General features: G+C 38.6%; 1 protein-coding gene across 4 annotated transcripts in view; it reads right to left on the reverse strand.

Annotated features, from left to right (window-relative positions):
* Nucleotides 1-293: 293 nt before the first annotated feature.
* LOC121431739 (methylcytosine dioxygenase TET3-like) overlaps nt 294-21436 on the reverse strand; it is a 40527-nt gene continuing 19384 nt past the window's right edge. For all 4 annotated transcript variants that reach the window (XM_041629429.1, XM_041629431.1, XM_041629430.1 and 1 more), the window contains exons 3-9: nt 14057-15467; nt 13097-13181; nt 10592-10685; nt 8573-8781; nt 7495-7645; nt 6343-6570; nt 294-5125 (exon numbers count right to left, since the gene is read on the reverse strand). In XM_041629429.1, the coding sequence (XP_041485363.1) occupies nt 3104-5125; nt 6343-6570; nt 7495-7645; nt 8573-8781; nt 10592-10685; nt 13097-13181; nt 14057-15467 (4200 nt within the window). In that variant the 3' untranslated portion in view covers nt 294-3103. The remainder of the gene's footprint in view (nt 5126-6342; nt 6571-7494; nt 7646-8572; nt 8782-10591; nt 10686-13096; nt 13182-14056; nt 15468-21436) is intronic.

The following is a 21436-nucleotide window of genomic DNA, read 5'->3' on the forward strand; positions in this document are numbered from 1 at the left end:
CACCACCACCATCACCACCAAATTCATTATCATTACCACCATAATAATCGTCATCATCACTATCATCATCACCATCAGCATCATCATAACCATAATGATCATCACCATCACCAAATTCATTATCATTACCACCATAATAATCGTCATCATCATCACCATCACCATCATAACCATCATCATCGTCATCACCACCACCTCCATATAACCACATATCATTCAATGCAATTGTGAATGAATTAAAACCCAAGGATCTTATCTTACTAACACTAAAAAGAGAAAAGGAGACACTATGGTATCTTGAGAAGAGATGTCTAAATCAGACATTCAAATTTAATTTTGGTAGACAAATTAGCCGAGCTCACCTAACAAAAGAATCACATAATTTCTCTTCACTTAACTACAAGAAATTGAAATCCATTCATCATAATTGATGCAATATTTAAACATTTTACACACACAAATACATAATACACACACAACAAAACAAAACTCACTTGTAGAGAAGGGAAATCACATTTTAGAATGAAATCAATTGAGTCAATTATTCAATTAGATTTTCATTAATCAAAATTGAAGAATTTTTCAAATTTTTAGATCCCCATATCCCTTGCGAGTCTTATGTCTATATCTACACAATATTCTATCCATAAAATGTACACACATAAAACCAGCTCCCAACCTGTTCATAATACATATATACAGCATTTTCCAATCATCATTTCATTAAAAATTGACAAAAATTTCTCTAAAATCCACTGGCTTTTCAAAAGCCCAGCAGTTGATTGTAAAATTCCAGTTGAAAAATTTCAAATAGTTTACTGAAAGAATCTCAGTGATATCACAATATTGAACTAATCAAAACTTTACAGATATATACAATTTTAAGAAACACTTTACAAGCGAATTTTGCACATTGATAATAAGTTGAACACACGCATTGCTAAACTAATCAGATTATCCCCTTTCCTGGGGTAAAATTCTTATCATCTTTATTCTGGGTAGATAATCAAGTCCAGTCTCGCTGTTTCATGATTTTAATTCATCCTTGGTAACTCTTATTCAGCATTTCATCAGAAGTCATAACATTTCTATGGGGGCTCCAGAAAGTTGGGTGTAGAACTGATTATCGAGAGTGGGCCTTATATAACTCACAGAAATAACAGATCCCTGCACAATAATATAAATAAGATGGCTGAATAATAATAAATACTCAGAAAATATTCAAGAAAATAACTGAAAGCACCACAATGTTTGCTGAAATGTATCATTTTCCAATAGACCAAGGGTTTCAAAAATTGTCTTTAGTTGCAAATATCAAACATAATAAACATTGTAAATTTGCACCGTTTAAAAATGTATAATTGCAAATTTAAGAGAGGTTTTATTGAATAATCTAAATTTCACAAACATATTCAGATTTGTGAGTGACCGAATCAATAGGGTTTGCCATTTATCAATATTAAAAAAGAAATGGTCATAATTCTACTTGTAGCTATGACAGGCAATCATCAACATAAAGTTTCAGCTGGTGAGGCTAAAACTTGCTTAAAACATCATTCCAAAAAAATGGGACATTTCCAGGAATTAACTGCAGAGCCGCAATGCCCCCATGCTATCTGATAAACTGACCAATATTCATTCTCTCTTTATCTTATTAACATTTTCATTTTTGGTCAGACTTTCTTGGCATGTCTCCTTTTTGATATTACTGACCATTATTCATAATTCATAAATTATTCATAAGGACATGAATCAATACAATTCTATAAAATACAGGGCAGCAGCATTTCAATTCTATTTAAAAATGTAGACACAAAACTGAAAACGAAGATAAAAAACAAAAACAAACTTGGAACTAAATGTTTTCTTTAAAAAAGGTGAGAAAAGAAAAGAAGGAATTGAAGTTGAGAGGTAGGTTTGAACAAACATTATGAAACGCTGACCGATTGGGACAACGATGTACCTGCAAATAACTTGAGTCTCTAGAAATTATGACAATCTCTCTCATGAGATGTAATGTGCGTCCCACAAAAAAGGAAACCTGTTTCTGAGACGAATTTCACAATTGTAAAATGTATTTTTACTACAAATTTGATACTTATGGTAAGAGTGGAATTTCCTCTTTAATTTGAGATCAAAGGCTTAATAGCAAATATTTTCTGTGAAGTGTTTATCTCATATTAGTAACAATGTAAATGAAATATCATAATTCATTTTCCTTTGAAGAAAAAAAGACATGGGATTCCCGGTTTCCCTTTTTTTCCTGGGACGCAATGTATTTTTACCAAAAGCATTATGGCATGATCGAGGTATATGTTCTCTTATCATAATTTATATATGGGGAAATCACAATACATGCGCACACATTTCAGCTTCCTTATATCATTTAAAAACACTCAAATGATACACTTGAGCGTGTATTGAAATACTTTGGAAAATAAACTTGCATTGCCAGCACTAATCCAACACATAAACATATTCATACAATACAGCTTTATTGTACAATTAAAAATTCCTATGCATATAAAAAAAATCTTAATTCACAAATCATTAGGAATTTCAGATTTCATGATATCAATTACTTATCTGCGATTTTTCTCAGAAATATATATTGATTCTATATTTTGTAATCTTTTATACAATTTATTTTTTGGTCCAGTTCTAGTTGATGCTAGAAAGCATGTCATTAAATCATGATCATGGTCTCAATAGAGAGTGCATGTACTCTTTAGAATATTGCACCCAAGGACAAATACATACGATTGTTCATTTATCATATTGTCAGGGACAAATAATATTTATTTCTTATACAATTGCATATGGAGGACTTATGCATAAATTTTCTGCATAGACATGTCACTCACAAGGTAAGATCCATGGAACATCATATTCCAATTTGAATGACGGGGATTACTGAATCAAATAGTTAAAAAAATGCCAGAACCCTGTTAACACAAGAGTTGATAATTGATCACATGACTGATTGTATTGATCATTATATGTAATCAGATGTACAAATCAATTCCTAAGTTTTGTGTTACAGGGCTCTGGTCTTGATTTCAGTTGAAAGCCTTAAGATACAACCTGAGCTTAAATTCTTTTATCAAACCCATTTTTGATAGGGCCCGGTGACAGTAGGGAAAGCATACGAGGCCAAAGTAATTGTCGTATTGGTGGAAGGAGTAACTGCACATTTTGTAGGGATCTGGGACTTGTCAGCCTCTGACTTCTTCTTCTTGGCTGATTCCTTATTAGCATCGTCTGTTGAAGCTGGTCGTTTCTTCTTACCCTTCCCGCTGGGTGAGTCACTGTTCTCTTGTTCTAGAGACCGAGCAGCCATCTTCTTCTCGTAGAGTTCCAAACCATGGTTCTTATACGTCATCCTCTTGTGCTGATAGAAGACGAGACTGATGCGGGTTGGCCGCTGCCTGCAGGGGTTGAGGATTGATGTGGTAGCATGCAGTTCTCGCTTGGCACACTCAAAGAGAACAGAGCCGTGGGTTAGTGCGATGGCAACCCCACCAATGGTTGGGTCCTCGAAGCACTTATCGCTGTCAGAGAAATATTCCTCCTCAGTCCGTGCTGGTGGTGGCGTGTTGGCTGGATCCTGAAGACTTGGTATTGGCAAGGTTGGTTTGATGTCTTTGCCTTCATGAGGTGTCAGTCTCTCAGGGTGCGATGCCTGGTGGAAATGATGGGGTTCTGATTTGACTTTGGACGACTTTCCCTCAGATTTATGGTGATGGACTGGCTTGGAACTAGGAGTGTCATCCCTGAAGATGTAAGGGTCTCTCGGGTCACCAGGTCTGATGGATTTGTCTACGGATGGAGAGTAGGCAGGTGACTTCTGAGGGGTGCGTGATTCTGGAGGGCGGGAACTACTGTTGGTGCCGTGGTGATGACCTCCAGAGGTGGACTCTTTCTTGGGACTGTCTTGGAATATTGGAGGCCTCCAGATACCATCTTTGTGTGAGTGGGAGGAGGGAAGGTGTGGCTGAGCGGATGATGTTGAAGATGGTGTTGCTGAGGATGATGAGGTTGGATGGTGGGATTGACTAGTGTGAGGGTGATGAGGATCCGGACGGACACCATTCAAGGTAGGAGAAGGAAACTTTGAGGCATCACTTGGATGGTGAGACCCTTCACGGCCTGCTTCCCTTCCTTGAGGTGACGTCAAGTGAGGACTCAGGTATGGACTGTAGAAGCCTTCTAGTCGAGGATTGTTCAGCATAGCTGGATCTGGCTTGATGTCAGCTCCATACTGCGCAGCAAGATGCATGTATGGGTTTGATGATGATCCTCCATAGGGATCCTGGCCAAATGGAGCCATGAATCTTGCAAGGGCTGCAGGGTTATTCTGAAGCTGCTCTCGAAGCATGATGTCTGCCATTGCAGGGTGGACGTACCCAGGAGATAGGAAGCGAGCATAATGAGCATACATGTGGGCCAGTTCAGGAGGTATTGAACCACCTGGGGTAAGCATGTCACGATGCAGTCCATTCATCATCATAAGAGCATGATGAGATTCAGGTCGCAATCCCCCAACCAATCCTGGAGGAATCTCCATCCCTGGCCATTGAGCTCTTAATGCCTCCAAGCTTTGCTGATAGTGAGGCCACATCTGCATTGTCTGGGGATTCATATGCGGGGGCACAGGCTGCTCAACCTTAGGTATGCCATGACCACCACCGACATCCTTCTGAGACGATGACGATGATGCTGCTGCTGCAGCCGCCCTCTTCTCGTGTTCCCTCTCCCTCTCCCGTTCACGTTCCTTTTCCCTTTCCTTCTCCTTCTCCCGTTCTCGTTCCCTCTCCAGTTCTCTCTGAGCCTGAGCTGCTGCAGCAGAAGCAGCTTTGGCTCTTCCTGGACTGGAGTTACTGCTTGAGGAGTTCCTAGATTTCATGGCGCCCTTTGGCACCACAGGGTCTCCACCATGCACTCTGATCTTGTGGCGATAGTGGGTGAGTACCTCTATAGATCCGTTGCGGACCTTGTTCTGCTGACCTTCGGCTGTGCCAAACTCATCAGTGCTGTCAAGGTAGTAGAGAGGTAAGACATGGAGTTGTTCGTCTCCAGGAGCAGGACGTTTATTCCGTATGTCTTCTTTCGTTAACGTCACCACCTGCAATGATAAAAAAAGGAAGAGTTGTTTAACATCTCAGCAATTAACACATTTTCTACAAGAATCATTTGGCACATTTTATTCATACATATACACACTTTGGTAGTCATTACTTACTAAAACAACTGGCATTCATTTGTGAGATCTGATATTTAAAACTATTAAAACCTCAAAGATAATAAAATAATAATATGTCCATATATACTCAACTGTGCCTTGATACTATGTATCCTATTATTACCCTGAGTTGCCATATTAATAGGCGCTAAAACGTTCAAGGAATAAATCCTACCGGGTAACCATTCACCTAATCTGGGTTGAGTGCAGCAAAATGTGGATAAATTTCTTGCCGAAGGAAATTACGCCATGGCTGGGATTCAAATCCACGACCCTCTGTTTCAAAGTCCAGAGACTAATCCACTGGGCCACAGCACTCCACTCATTGCCAAGAGGTCTCATGTTTCATATTTTTTTCTTATTGCTAATTTTTTTTCTGTTTTTTTGATAACTAAACCGATCCCACCTTCATCTAAGTTAAAGGTCAAGTCCATCTCAGAAAAATGTTGATTTGAATCAATAGAGAAAAATCAGACAAGCACAATGCTGAAGATTTCATCAAAATCGGATGTAAATTAAGTTATGACATTTCAAAGTTTCGCTTATTTTTAACAAAAATAGTTATATGAACGAGCCAGTTACATCCAAATGAGAGAGTTGATGATGTCACTCACTATTTCTTTTGTTTTGTATTGTTTGAATTATACAATATTTAAATTTTTACGAATTTGATGATTAGAACCTCCTTGCCTGAAGCACAAAACGTTAAAATAATGGAATTCCACATGTTCAGGGAGGAATGAAACTTCATTTCACATGACAATGACGAGAAAATCAAAATATTTCATATTTCAAACAATAAAAAACAAAAGAAATAGTGAGTGAATGACATCATCGACTCTCTCATTTGAATGTAGCTGGCTCGTTCATATAACTGTTTTAGTGGAATGAAGCGAAACTTTGAAATGTCATAACTTTCTGATTTTACATCCGATTTTGATGAAATTTTTAGTGCTATGCTTGTTGAATTTTTCTTGTTTTATTCAAATCAAGTTTTTGTTGGGGTGGACTTGTCCTTTAAATCTGAAAGGATTCAGAAAGAAAACACTTTACTTCCGTCAGATATATTTGCAACTTGATAATGATTATTGAGAACTTACCACAGTACAGCCATTGTTCATGTTATGTTGGTCTTTATGGGCATGGGCACAGAAGTCCATACAGGCAGTCACTCCAGCGAACGGTCTCCCAGCTTCCTTGCCTAACCTACACTCACCGGCCTCTTCCTCAAAAGCAATCTGATTGTTGAATGATTCAGGAGCAAGGCGCTTGTAGAGAGGACCAAGGTCCGTGGCCAGGTTCTGGAAGCGATCTGACAGTACGTCCTCCTGAAGGGGTTAGTGAAAAATATAGAATTTTTGGATGAATCTTGCAAAGACGCCGATCTCATCAATAGCATTATATTTTGAGGGATGAAAGATTATTTTTTGTGTATTTTTCCCCTTGATACAACAGACCTGTGTAACAGACACAATTTGTGGAAAACAGTAATTTCCAAGGATACGTAGCAGTTTTCACAAATCAAATACAATGTACTGCAAACAGTTACTTGTAGGAGTGTTGACAACTTAGAAGATCTGAACTTTCAGAAACCTTAGCTACAATAAATGGATATGTTTTACCTTGCCAAACTCAGACAGCTTCAAAAAATGTTGCCATCACTGGAAAAGTATCCATATTACCCTTTGTTTCAATATCACTTATGAAATTTATAATGCATTTTTCAAATTTATCTTTTCTTTTCTAAAACAATGCCAGTTCAAGAGAGTGAAGTAAACTTTAGTACAATATATTGAAGTTTTATTTAGGTATTAATATGCCCAATCCGTTATCTTTGCAGTAATGTATCAAAGTATGGCATCACTCTTGAAGATTTTCTTTCTCAAGACTGACCAGGGGCCCGTAACACAAAACTTAGCAATGATCTTAGGACGTTTTCTACGATTGATTCCATTGACTACAATGTACAATCAATCGTGAAAATCAAGTGTACGATCAATCGCTAACCTTTGTATTACAGGACCCTGGTGGGTGTTTCATAAAACATTATGAATGACTATGCACAACTGGTAACCCTTTCTTGTGCCACATGGTAATCCCACTGTCACTGACTTAACACCTAAGAACATATACGCGTTGTGTGTAGAGTCAAGCGTAACTTGACAAACAGTAGGGTTATGCGTCAATCCACATTTGGACATGCATGATAGGAGAGTTTTCAGACTCTGTTCAGTAGCTACGACCACACTTACCACTTCTGGATTGGATTCTAGGAGCTTGAATTTCCTCGGTGTCCTGCTTCGAGCAAACTTACAGGTGTTGTAGTACATGGACCAGGAACAGCCAAAGGTGAAGGATGCACCGCAGGAATCTGGACTAAACCCTTGACAAGCACAGGTTTTACTGAACAGAGCAAAATCAAAATATGACAAAAAGTTATTCACATTTATTTATTTCAAATTTAAATGCATTACTCTTACAAGAATCACTAAGATTCTGATTTTGTTGCAAAAGCAATCAAATTTGTAACTCGATTACACATTGAGAAGGAATTGGCTGCCATAGTGATGTATGCGATAAGATTGCATTCCCTTTGAAAAATACATTGTGGCCTCACTGGCCGATTTTGTTGAAGTAAAGAACTGGGATTTTTAAACGGTCTTCACTTGTGGAGTCTTCATAGTAATCAAACTACATAACCTCAACTTTCTAAGAAAATTGATGTTAATTTCAAACACATTATATCTGTGCCATTACAAATTCAAATCTCTACTAATTAACACCTTTATGCTTCTTTGGTGGACTCTTGTCAAACCCTGATTAATAATAGATGTATATTTCTGCTTTTACTAAAACAAAAAATGACACAGTTCTCATTACGCTTTCTAAACTAGTTTACTGGAAACAAGTTAGGTAGATCGCTTTGGTAGCATTCCCATTTGATCACCCGAAAGTGTTTTTCAAAATCACTTCAAGTAAAGCCATTTTGTTGCTATGGGAAAAAATCTTGTTAGGGCGACACTTTTAGTGCGAAATTTGAAACCGCAGCGTAGAAATTCTACAGTGTGAGGAGTAGCGTGCTAAAAATGTGCGAAGATCGCTTCCGGAGAACGGTTATGTCCTCACGCTAAAATCAGTTTAACAAGGCAAAGCGATCTTGAAAACTACATCGCTGGGTGGTTTCATGAACCGGTTTGGAAGATCGCTTCCAAGACTGCTACTCACTACACGTGAAACTAGTTTCCACTAAACAAGTTTCCAGTAAACTAGTTTTAGGATGGTAGTGAGAACGGTGTCTTGCTGTGACTGAATTTTCCCTTTGATACTCACTCTTCATTAGTCCCACATCTCCTTACAGTCGGGATAGCTCCGTTGGGCAGCGTCGTTCGTAGCATCTCATACGTGTCGTCTGCTACGTAGCCGTCAACCCCTTCCCAAGCGACGATGGCAATGATGATGTATGACGTGTCACAACGATGACCAGGTCGATGTCGAACCAGGACTAGGATCTTTTCATCCAACGATGATCTTCGGATGATCTGGAAGAAATGGTAACATAAAGGTGGTGTGATAGGTTATTTCCAATAGATCTAATGCCAATTCGTCCAATTACCAACTCGTCTACTATCATTTGGTCTACCATCAGTTTGTTCCCTATTCACTTGTTCTAAATGCCATTTTGTCCACTCACCATTCCATCTAATAACCAGTTGGTCCAACAGCCATTTAGTCCATATACCATTTGGTAGAATTGGACTGTGTTAATTGGGCGAATGAAAGTGCATATTAGACCAAATGGTTATGAGGCAAATGGTCATTGATGAACTGGTGATTATACAAAGTGATGATTGTACTAAATGGTCATTGGACCAAATGGTTGTTAGACGAAATGTTGATGGACGGAATGGCATTAGACACATGAAGGTAGACTATGTGATGAGTGGATAAGTTTGCAATAGACGAGTTGGCAATTTACAATGTGATATGCCTTGGATGATGAAGCAAAAAGATAAATGGGGATGAGGATGATGAATAAGTTAGCCTCTTTCATTAAAGTCTCTTTAATAAAAAGAAAACATTGAATTATTATAATTGCTGACTGTTCACTTTCACTTTCACTATGTTCATATTCTCAGCATATCTTACTTATCTATCAGACATTTCATCTGCTTCAGGTACAGATCACATCTGGGTCCTGTTACACAAAGCATTACGATTGAACATAAGGATGATTTCTAAAACTGATTACATTGATAACTACGTGCAATCAATTTCATAAATCAGCACTATGATCAATCACTGACCTTCATGACAGAGACCCCAAGATGGGAAGTAAAACGGGTACCTAGCTCAGATCGAAAGAGGACAATCGTGACACAAGGATGTAACTAATCATTTGTCATTTCATAAATCCTGTCTGGTTATCATATCCCTGGCTCACTAGGTGATCATAGTGGGGTTAGTAGGATCTAGTCTCCAGAGACAAATGGAAAGTGTGCCATGATTCTAACTTGCGACTGTGATAAGCTACTAAAATCCTTGCATTCGATTGGTTAAGACAGTTGATTTGTCAGAATCAGAGAGAAGAGGTTTCATGAAACGCTGCCCCTAACTGCAGTCCTTCTGAACATGAAAGGGAACGAGTTCTTTCAATCAAAGCCTGAGTTTTTAAATGAGCCGATATTCAAGAGTACATAACACAGCCCTAGTGTTTCAAGAATGGTATTCCATAACAGTTGTCAGATCTTGACAATATCAGTGAAATCCTTGGTTTAATTGACCGGGAAGCACTGGTCTATGATTCTTAACTAAATAAGGAATTTAAACTGGTTTTCAATCGTGGGTCTGCAAGCCTCATATTAGCTAATGATTGTGAAAAGAAAATTTTTCCATGAGGGGGGGGGGGGGGGGGGATTCATCTAGTCTGCTGCGCAAACCCTTCAATTGAATTTAGGGGTCTGAATGCGAAGCCTACAATGACATATGTATTGAAGCCCTGATAATTTTATAGGTGCTAGCCTTTGTGAAGACCTACTTGTTGACCACAGCCACAATCAGGGTCTGTACCTGCAGACTATGTTTCATCAGCAATCGTAGTCTGAAAAGTTGTAGGACCCAGTGGGTGTTTCATAAAGCCGTTCGTAAGTTAAGAGCGACTTTAAGAATATCTGGTGATCCTTTCTTGTGGTAAATGGTACATTCATAGGCGATGGTTTAGCGCGTAAGGACCCCCAATTGTTCTTAAAGTCGCTCTTAACTTAAGAACAGCTTTATGAAACGGCCCCCTGGCAACTTTACTTGACTGAGAAGCACGGTTATTATGGTAAGCTTTGACAGACTTTGACTTACCCATTTTGCGATGGGGCATCCTGTTGAACTCTTTCCTTCCTTGCCGGAGTAGACCACCTTCTCTATCCTCACCTGACCACCCTGGAAACCACTCCTGGAAGAGTGAAATAAAAAAGAAAGGTTTGCAATCAATTGCTACTAGGCAATATCCAATCAAAACAATTGTCTTCTATTTACGATTGATTCCAAGGCTTTATGTTACCTAGGCGTACTGTGGATCTGTTCACACATAGCCTGTATATCGCCTTTCCAACATTGCGCCTTGTAAAAATATCAGATATTTTACATCACTAAATTACTTTTTAAAGGAAGTACACTGCCTGACAGAGTGAAGCTTTTCCAAACCACTAAATCACAGTTGATAAATATTTCACATTGATTGTAGAATAAAGGAAGATTTTTTTTGTCCCTAAGTTACATATACCTGCAATCCCTATTATTAAAATGTGATTAGTCAATATCTTTTACAAGTTAGCCAACAAAATTTTTTTTGGTCGGGCCCATATTTCGTTGACTTTGTACATAATATGTCACTGAGTTTGTTATGCCATATCTGAACAGGCCTGAACTTTGTTGTGCCTTATTTGAACAGGGCTCATTGCAATATAGTGACCTTGACAGGAAGCTAGAATTATAACAAACATTTCCTGCAGGAAAAAAAAACTGCTACGATAAATCAAACAGGCTTTGTCTCAATCATGGGAAATAACAAGTTTGACTGCATTCAAAGATGATGCACAAGTATTTCTTGATTAATTCTCATACAAACATAATGATTGTACCAGGTACTTGTTCATTGAATCCATTCATTAATTCATCAAGTTTTCCAATTATATAACTTTTATGTTGTACTCATATTTCCTATTATTATTCAATTATTCAAATTCTAGTTTTATTAATTTATTAATTAATTCATTCATTTTTAAGGAGGGAGGCTAGTATGAATCATGTTTCCTAGACAACTTGAAATGTAAATTTATTTGCTGGACGTAATATAAAATTTGTCTACATTCTATATCAAATTTTGATTTTATATAGATTCAGTGTAAAGGACCGAAACTGATACTAAATGTCGGATGTATATGCTAAGTGAGATATTTCGAGATCCTTCAGGCATATTGCATGTTATATCATGTCATGTGTAAAACCTCATTCTCTATTGGGGGGAATGACAGCAGTCATATATCCTCCGACCACAGAAGATAGCCAAAAATATCCCCGCACAGGAAAGGAAGAAATATGAGTGATCTACAAGCAAGGGTATTCTAAAATAGGATCTTTGCTACTGAGGAAATAAGGGTAAAAAAAGAGGGAGAGAGAGACAAGAAGAGAGAGGGAACAAGGAAGACAGGGGGAGAAATGTTTAATAAATAAGTGATGAAAACACATGTACAAATAAGAAAAGAAAATTTTTGCAAAGGTAAAAGAAAATAGAATTGAAAACTGACCTGATATCAGGGAAAAAATATTAGTCAAGAGTTATGACTTTTCAAAGGTTGCATATTTAAAAGCAGATGAAGGACACTGAAAAAAATAGGGTCTTGGTTTGTCCAGAACAAATTGATTAGAGATTATAAAACATAGAGGGAGCGAGCAAATGAGAAAGAGAGCGGGGGGGGGGGGGGGGGATGAGAATAGATGACAAAGACAATGCAAGAGCAAGTTCTGAAGAGAGAAATCAAGACAACAACAACAACAAAATAGAAAAAGGAAAATGAAAAAGAAATAAAGCAACTTATTTTAGAAGGCTTTAATGCAATGGAACTAGGAAAGAATATGGGACAAGCAAAGAGATAAGGGTTCAAAACTAACCATGAGTGAGAAAAAATAGAACTTGATGTACAAGGCAGTAGCTTGGTTACATGCCAATCGAGAGTAGTGCAACGAGGGGCCGCCGTTGAGAGAATTGGGTGAGTTTTTTTTATGAATGACGCAGGCTCGCTAGCAAGGAGGAAGCGTAATTCTGCGGTTGATACCCCCAGCGAGGGATACTCTTGACGGGAGGTTATATTACCCCTAGTTTGATATGATGTTATTGGAGTACGTCAGATTTCATGGTTCGTGCTATGTTATGGTGTGTACTTTAGGATAAGGGAATCTGTTTCAATGCTATGTATTTACACTATCAAGAGTCAATACACTCTTAATGCATGATATTACATTTCAATTATCATTCCAATTGACTGATCATTAATCAATGTCTACGAACTTGCCTTCCATGGGTTATTTTTGAGCAACAACCAGACATGGTTGATTAACAAAGAGAGAGAGAGAGAGATGGGAAAGAGAACCGGCTTTGATTTAAAATTGTGTCTGTCTATACTAAAATGAGGTATGAATACAGGCTGGGAAATAATTATTAGACCACTTTCCAGACTTGGCTCCAATACAATATGGTCTAATAAGTATTGACCAAGCTTTATGTAATCTATGGAGCATCCAAATCCCTCAAAAGGATACTATATCTCCCAAACTAAACTAACGGTAATTATGACTCTCGCATACCTTTTCTCAACAAGCTCCCTGATGGCGGGTAGGTTAGGACCGGTTCCTAGATGGGTGTAGTATGGTGCCTCGTCCATATCATTCTCTGCAATGAAAACATAAAAAAAGTTCCATGAAATTAACATTAACTTCTAAGAAGTTTGCATCCATGTACGGTAGACTCTGCATTCATCAAATAAGTGGAATAATCGCTAAACTCAAAGCATTATTTCATACCAATATATGCAGTACATTTCTTCTTTATATCTTCACATCATAAATATTAAACTCAAATTTCACCCCAGTTTAAACGATTTAAAAGGTCCCAAGGGATTTGACTGAGTTAGACTTACATGTAAAAGAAAGCAATGACAAGCAGTATCTGAATCTACACTAAATAGAACGACCGACTACACAACTTATTAATTATGGGAAGACAATCATTCCCTCTTCATTTTGAGGAATTGAAAATCACAATATTGAAAATCACAATATTGAAAATATATCAAGTATGTGCAACTCTCACCCACTCTCAAGTGAATACTTTGAACAAATTTATATACAGTATTTCTTGATTCAATTTTACACTGTCAATACACTGGCTGTTTGCATGATTGTTTATTTTAGGGTTGGGGTTAAAGCATAAAAAATGTGGATGGAAAGCTCTAAAATCAAGAACATGCTTCTTTTCAGGGATATTGGCTCATCCAACACTATTATTATTTATTATTATTATTCATTTGGCCATAAAAACATACAAAAATTGTACAATGTAATTACATAAATACAATTTGAAATTGAATAATTAATATAGATAAAGTAGAAATGAAAAAGAAAAGAGTAAGAAAACGGTTTTTCTGTGGGCCAGGGCTCGCAAAAGTAAAATTCAGTACTATTGCCCAGAGGCATGCGAGCCCTCATACTTAAACCAAGAAGATTTTTATGGATTAATGAAGGTCTTTTTTTCTGATTTATAATTACCTAAGCAACCACAATTTGGTGCCTCGATGCGAGCATCTTCTGAGAGTAGCTGCATGTGCTTCATCTCTGGCGTTTCCACGGCTGGTTTTTCTGTTGATCTGGGTGGCGTTTGGAGACCTTTCTCCAACTTCTGTCTCTCCATCAGGGAGTCGACAGTGGGTGGGGTCGGATGCAAGGTGGTGCCTTTACCAATCCCTTCACCTTTATCCCCTTTGCTACCTTGGATGGCATGGATGGAGCTGGTTCCATGGGAGCTCATGGAGAGTGCGGTCTTGGCCAGTCCCGACCTACCGTCCGTCTTTTGCACGATGGTCGGTAGCATGATATTGCTGTAGGGGCTTGGGACCTGTCGGGCGAGCTTCTGGACTTCTGCTCGGGCAGCGACTCCATCCGGATGGGCAGGTTCAAGCGGATTCAAGGGAATCTTTGTTGGGGCAGCTGAGGACGAGATTTCAGATGGGCGGGGGATAGGAGTACTTTTTGATCCAGTGCTCTCTTTCTTAACTGGTTGGGGTAGAGGTGCAAGCATCATGGTGCTCACAGAAGGCTTGGCATGACTGAAAGAATTACCGGCTGTGAATGGTATTGATTTATCAGGTAGTGTAGTACTTAATGAAAGCAAAGACTCTGCAGCATCGACAGGGGAGAGGGATTTCTTATCGGGAGGTGGTACAGGAGTTCCAGCCACACTGCCTCCTGGAGGAACGGCTTCTTTCTTTGATGGGGCATGATTGTTCATTTCAGGTTTATGGGACATTGACAGGTGATGAGGATGATGTGGGTAGTTCTTGGGTGGAATGCTTCTGTGTGCTGCTGCAGCAGCTGCAGCAGCAGCCGCAGCAATTTCATGGGGGTCAGCAAGTTTTTGTTGCTGTTGTTGTTGCTGCTGTTGCACCATCTTTTCATAGTAATGTCTTTCAGCCAAATCTCTAGCCATTCCGGGCGGTGTATGAGCTGGTGCTCGAGGCTTACTAACTGAATCGGGAGTTGGCGAGAATGCAGAGAGACCATGTTCCTTGCTTGGTTTGCCCTCCATTCCCTTGGCAGTCTTTGGCATTGGCTCTCCTGGAGGCATCTTGGGTAGTGCTTCCTTCCTTGACAGCTCTTGGCCGATCTTTGGTGTGTCTTCTCCCTTGAGTTGTGGCTGTGCCTGTGGTTGCTGTGGCGGTGGTGGTTGCTGCTGTGGTTGTGGCGGATGCTGAGGAAGGTGGTGGTTTGGTAGGTGGTGGGGATACTGTTCAGAGTAGCCATTCATCATCTGCTGTTGAGATGGTGGGTTGGGTGCTGCGGGATTCCACTGCATGACCTGACCATTCTTACCCACCACCTGGTTTGGTGGTGCTCCTCCATCAGAGACTGGTACATTGGGTAGGTATTGTGCCTTTGACATGTCCTGTCCATCAGTGCCTCCCTGAAGTGACAAAGTGATAGAAAGAGAGAAAACAAAAATGACATTTATAAACATTTTGAAGATGACAATAAATTATTTGTCATTTAGCAATATTTCTCATCAAAGCAAGTAGTAATATAACTTGTAAAGTGAGACCACTGGATAAAGGCCACAAAGACCAATTCCTTTTATGGTCTTCACAATAGGTTTGAATGTATATTCATTGAATCACTGCAAAATTTTAATCTTCACAAATGAAGTCATTACAGAAGAAAAGGGTGATCCTTTATAACAAGCATGACTAATGCTATCTTCTTTAACCTAAAACAATCATTTGATATTTTTTTTCACTTTTCACGTTTCTTTACATGCACAAGAAATTGACTTTATCCATCCAAAACTCAAAGTGACTTTTTACTCGCAAGGCACAAATTTATAGAACTTCTGACTTGTACTAAAAGATTTAGAGAAACACAAAAAGGATCAACGCAACACATCTACAGAAAAAAAAGAACAAACTCTACTTCATCATGAAAAAAGTGAGTGCTTTCACTTTTATATCATATAAGTACAAATATGCAACTTACATGTACATGTAATCATTTGACCTATATCAAAGTGGGTGATGTCAGTCACATCGGTCAAACTGACTCCAGACTGACTAACACTAAACATTGGTCAAAACCCACCAATGGTGCGACTGCAGTATTAGACTTGAATGGTAAATCTTTCACTCCACGGGCACACACTGTAGCCCAATGACTGACTGGGACAATGTTTAGCCCTTGTGTGAGAGATTGAACCCTAGGAGTAGGAGACAGAGTAGCATACAGATGGCACAAGATCATGATGGATCATCCCGTACAAAGGTTGGATCAACACACATCTCATTGACGGCTCAGTCTTACCAAGAAACTACATCAAACCCTGGTATGAACTTTACAGTCTGCCTTTCCAGATGCTACTTCCCAACAGGTCGTTTATACAGAAACTGTTTTTTCAGAAAATTAGCTTGCCTATGAAAAAAAAACTGATTTCAGGAGGTGACTTGCAACACGATGGAAGTTTTAACTTCACTTTACTCTTCATAGGTAAACCATGGACTCAACATCCATTGTTGGATAGAATCAAAGAAAATTGCACAGGGGCTCAGCAATAAATTGCCCCTAAAATGCCCCCTTAAGCTCTGGAAACCTATTAAAGATGATCCTTGTATTCATAATAATAAATGAATTGCAATGTACATGCAACAAAGTTTGGTTGAGCTTAAAAGTGTCCCTGGAAATATTTTTTAATTTTTTTTGGCCAGGATAGAATATTTTTAATGGAGATGAATGAAATATGCAAATGGCAGAAAAATAACAGGCAAATCTGTTTGGACAAAGAAAAAAAATCACATGACCTTGGTTACTAACTTCCTATTAGTTTTGTTATCAATCTGAAGCAGATAGGTCTAAATGTAATCATTGAGGTCCGACCAAAACACAACTATTTCCAATCCCTACATGTACATTTACACGTACATGGCTTCTTACAGATGTTCCTCTCATTGGAATCAGATCACGCTTATAACCTTAGAAATGTGCAGTAATTCATTGCTAAACCAGACATCAATACCTCTCCTTGTGCTCCTATAGAAATCCCAGAGCAATAAATATCTCTGACAAAAAGATCATTTATGCATAGCCTACTTTCTATAAATAGACAGCACTGTTTACCCCCTCTCTCTCTCTCCCTCTCTCACACACATGTTGTTAATGTTTCATTTTCTTTTTTCTTTACCAGACAGGCTTCAGGCACATCTACATGTATGAACTGTTGGTTAGTGGGGTCCAATGAACTCTCAGTTACATACAGCACAAAAATGAGAAGAGATTCTTAAAATATTACATAGGCACGTAAAGCTGACTTCGAGATTGGAAGAAAGAGAGGGCGAGTTTGAAAGTCCTGTACATACAGGTCCTGTTTATAGCATTCAAGAACTCTTATGAATGCTCTATTTTAAAACATAAATAAAAAAAATGTATGCCTAGGTATAGAGGTATCCATGTACATGCAGCCATGTTACTTGTCCTACCCCCCTCCGAAATTGTTATTACGTTAAAATTCTAAAGGGGCAAATAACTTTTTTGATAAATTCGAACAAAAACTACGTTAATTAAAAAAACACTAAAATTAAGTGACATATTGATTTAAGAAGATATGCTTTTTTGAAATCAATAAGTCTTCAATGATGATAGGATTGTTCATTTCATTTACTGCTATTCAGTTAAAACTCAGGAGACATGCTTTAATATGATATAAAGTCCAAGAAGAAGAGCAATGCAGGTTTGTAGTGCTCACACACAACTAGACTCCAGGACTCCTTGTTTTCCAGCACTCAGACCTGTCTATACCATGATTGATTCACAAACAAGTTTACCAACTTCTTCATTAAACAATGCAAACCTTGGGCCCTGGAACACAAGACTTAGTAATTGATTGTAGGGTTGATTTCCACAATTGATTATACACAATGATCAATGCAATCAGTCGTAGATATCAGCAACACGATCAGCCACTCAGCTTTGTGTTTATGGGGTCCTGGTTGTAGTCATTTGTCCTCATCTGAGGTCAACTTGAGGGCAACCCCCTGTAAAGGGTTCTCTCCTCTCATCTGACTCATAGTCTCCATTCTCATAAGCATGACGTACTTTCGATGCGCATTCATGGAACAAACGGAATAACCATGGAAACAAGCACACGGAATGAATTATTTCATAGTCAACATACACCATCCTCGTAAATGTCTGTTCTTCAGAGGATTCACAATGTGATTTCAGTGATAGCTGGAGTGTTGTTTGTTATTTGTTTTACTGAAAGTGGTCTGAAATGATGAGACTAGATCAGGTCAGGGCCTGCCAATTTCCCTCCTACTGAGGATAAACAATAGAAATGTGGAATGCAGCTTGTGTGCTAGTTTGCTTCAAGACTGCTATCCATTATCAAAACAAGAGTGTCTTCCCAATCATTAATGCATAGCGTTACAAGTTTTCAATTCTAAACTTCAGAAGACATTGAATCTATTTCATAGGGGAAGGAAAATCATCAGGAACAATGCCAAAGAGCAAAACAAAGAGGCAAGGTGGGGGGGGGGGGGGGGTACAACCAGCACCTATCCCAAACTGAAATACAGTGTACACTAGTACACATAGGCCATTGCCAAAAACACAGGGACAAACTTGGATACAAACTGATCAGGAGAGACATCTTGACTTGGGGTGTATTCAATGCTGATTTCCAAATTTAAACGGCAACTTGGATCAGGATTGAAAACATGATTATAAAACATATCCTCTATTCCCGGTCGTAAAAAGTAAATCATGATTTGGAGGAAAATCTAAACATAAAAAAAGATGCGTTGGTAAACGTGGTCAGTTCTTATTGAACACGATTGAGTATTGAAACGTCTTTAAATTTGTTCTTGCAGTGGAAGCCTACACAAATAGGTGCTTGAACTGACCTTTCTTGTGATGGGTCAAACTGCGCACTGAAGCTGCGCTAACGAAAGCAGGAAATTTAAAAATGATCAACATATGAATGGCTTTATTTTTTCGACACTGAACAGCGCACCGCTGATTGTGTTCGGTGTTTTCCAATTGAGTTTTCAATCATAATTCATGTTGCTATTTAAATTTGAAAATCCGACATTGAACACATCCTTGGATGGATAGGCCAATTGGTCGATTTCACAAGGAATACAAATAATAAATGTATCCTACACGTCAGAAAGTTGGACATCCAAAAGCTCATTTATAAAGCAAAGTGTACCCTCCCTCAAGAGTGTTTGGTCCTTACATTTGGCTAGAAGATCGAGTATAAAGTGGTTTACTGGATAGGCCTACATATACATGTAGGCCCACAAGCTATTATATTTAGGCTCCAGCCTCCATGTACATGTAGGTCCAACATTGGTTAAATTTTGCAGTGAAATAACCAAAGCACAATAAACCCTGTCAAGACCACAGCAGTCAACAAGCAATTTGCAAGGACAGTACAACGCATCCTGATGAATGGCATAGGAGTTGTTTCTTGGCAGTGTCTATTCAGAATATTCTTGGGGTCACCCGTAAACAAGACCTCTTGACAAGATAGACACTGAACATCCACTTGAGATACATCATCCTGAGGATGAAATGGAGAGGTCAAGGGTTATAGGTTTTACACTCAAAACTCGCCCAGTTCTGTCAACCTATGACAAGTTCCAGGTTTTATTTCACTATATCTCTCTCTGTAGGAAAATCAGTATTTTACAAAAAAATGGTTTCCTATTTTAACTCTAAAATTGTGAATGGGCCATTATAAACACTTCAAACTCTCAAAGATAAAGTCATACATGCATTTTTTTTCTTGAACGGAATCCAACTAAATCACCAAGTCCATCAAATGGCTTATCTTAATGTCGCAAGAACCACATGCAGCTACTTTATGTAGGGTCTACACCTGAATACCGGTAATGTCATTGACTGATGACCTTTGACCTCATGACCACTATCTGGTATCATACATGTACATGTAGCTCTAGACCATGGATCATACAAAGTTACAAACATGACCTAAATGTATGTTTGGAGTTGATACATCAAATGGTTATTCAGTTATCAGAAAGAATACGTTATTTTGAGAATGACCTCAGTGACCTTTGACCTTGAAGACCAAATCATGTCACTACTACATGTATGTGCACCCTTGAAGAGAAATTGATTTATCCAATGGTTCTTTAGTTATATGAAAATAGGATGGATGGACGGATAGACCTGAAACATACATGTAGGTTAGTAGGTCTCATGGGTTCGAATCCCAGCCATGGCGTCATTTCCTTTGGCAAGAAATTTATCCACATTGTGCTGCACTTGACCCAGGTGAGGTGAAAGGGTACCCGCTAGGATTTATTTCTTGAATGCTTTAGCGCCTATTGATATGGTGGCTCAGCTACAGCCGGGGTAATAATATGATACAAAGTATCACAAGCGCAGTTGAGTATATGAACATAGTATCTGTGCTATATAAATGGACATATTTTATTATTCTGTAATTGCACATTGTCTAGAGGGTGTTTGAAATGAAAGAAGAAATGAATATTCAACAACAGTAGAATTAGTAGTAGTACAGAAGTACTTGCAGGCTTTGCAGCTGATTGAAAAAAACTAAAAGAAAAAAAAAACCCAAACTAATTTTGATCTTTCAATTTTAATACCTTCCAAGTTTCAAACAATGCATTTCAGGATTTCATTAACACATAGGCCTACTCAACCTATTTGATGCAATATAAGTGTTCTCATTATGAACAAAATGACACACACACACCCAATACACACACATAAAGGGGAATATGCACTTAATCCTCCAAATGCTTGCTATTGAGTGGTAATAAACCCTGCTCTTTCCATGACACACAAATCAATATCTCCCAGCTCTAGAAGCGTGCGTGCGTGCCGTGACTGGCATATCTAATGGCCGGTTTATACTCTGCCTCCTCTCTCTCTCTCTCTTCCTTCCTTATTTTTGGTCACCCCATATTTTTCCCCAATTCCGACTCTCTCCCCTATTTGATTAATAACTACCAATGCTCCATTGTTCTTTTTTTGTTCCATGGGCAAGCTCCTCCATTTTCCTTTCCCTTCTCTTCCTCTTTCTGTCTCTCCTACAGTCTTGCCCTTTTCTCTATCATCTTTCCTCATTCTTGAGTTGCTCCACAATGTTTTTCTCAAATTCTTTCTTCTTTTCTGTTTGATTAAAACAATGCCTAGTAAATTAAGATCCACTGTTATCTTTTCTCCCTCTCAATTGTCTCTCCATATACATGTAGTAGGACAAGCCCCCTACCTGCCCTCTTCTTTCCTTTCCCGAATCTTCCCCCTTCCATATTCTCTTCTTCTGTCAATCTCTTGCTATCTCTGTCCCACCCCCTCTCTCTCCAACTCGATCAATTTGTCTTTGCAGGCCTCCTT

This window comes from Lytechinus variegatus, chromosome 18 (assembly GCF_018143015.1).
Source record: "Lytechinus variegatus isolate NC3 chromosome 18, Lvar_3.0, whole genome shotgun sequence".
Classification (NCBI taxonomy): domain Eukaryota; kingdom Metazoa; phylum Echinodermata; class Echinoidea; order Temnopleuroida; family Toxopneustidae; genus Lytechinus; species Lytechinus variegatus.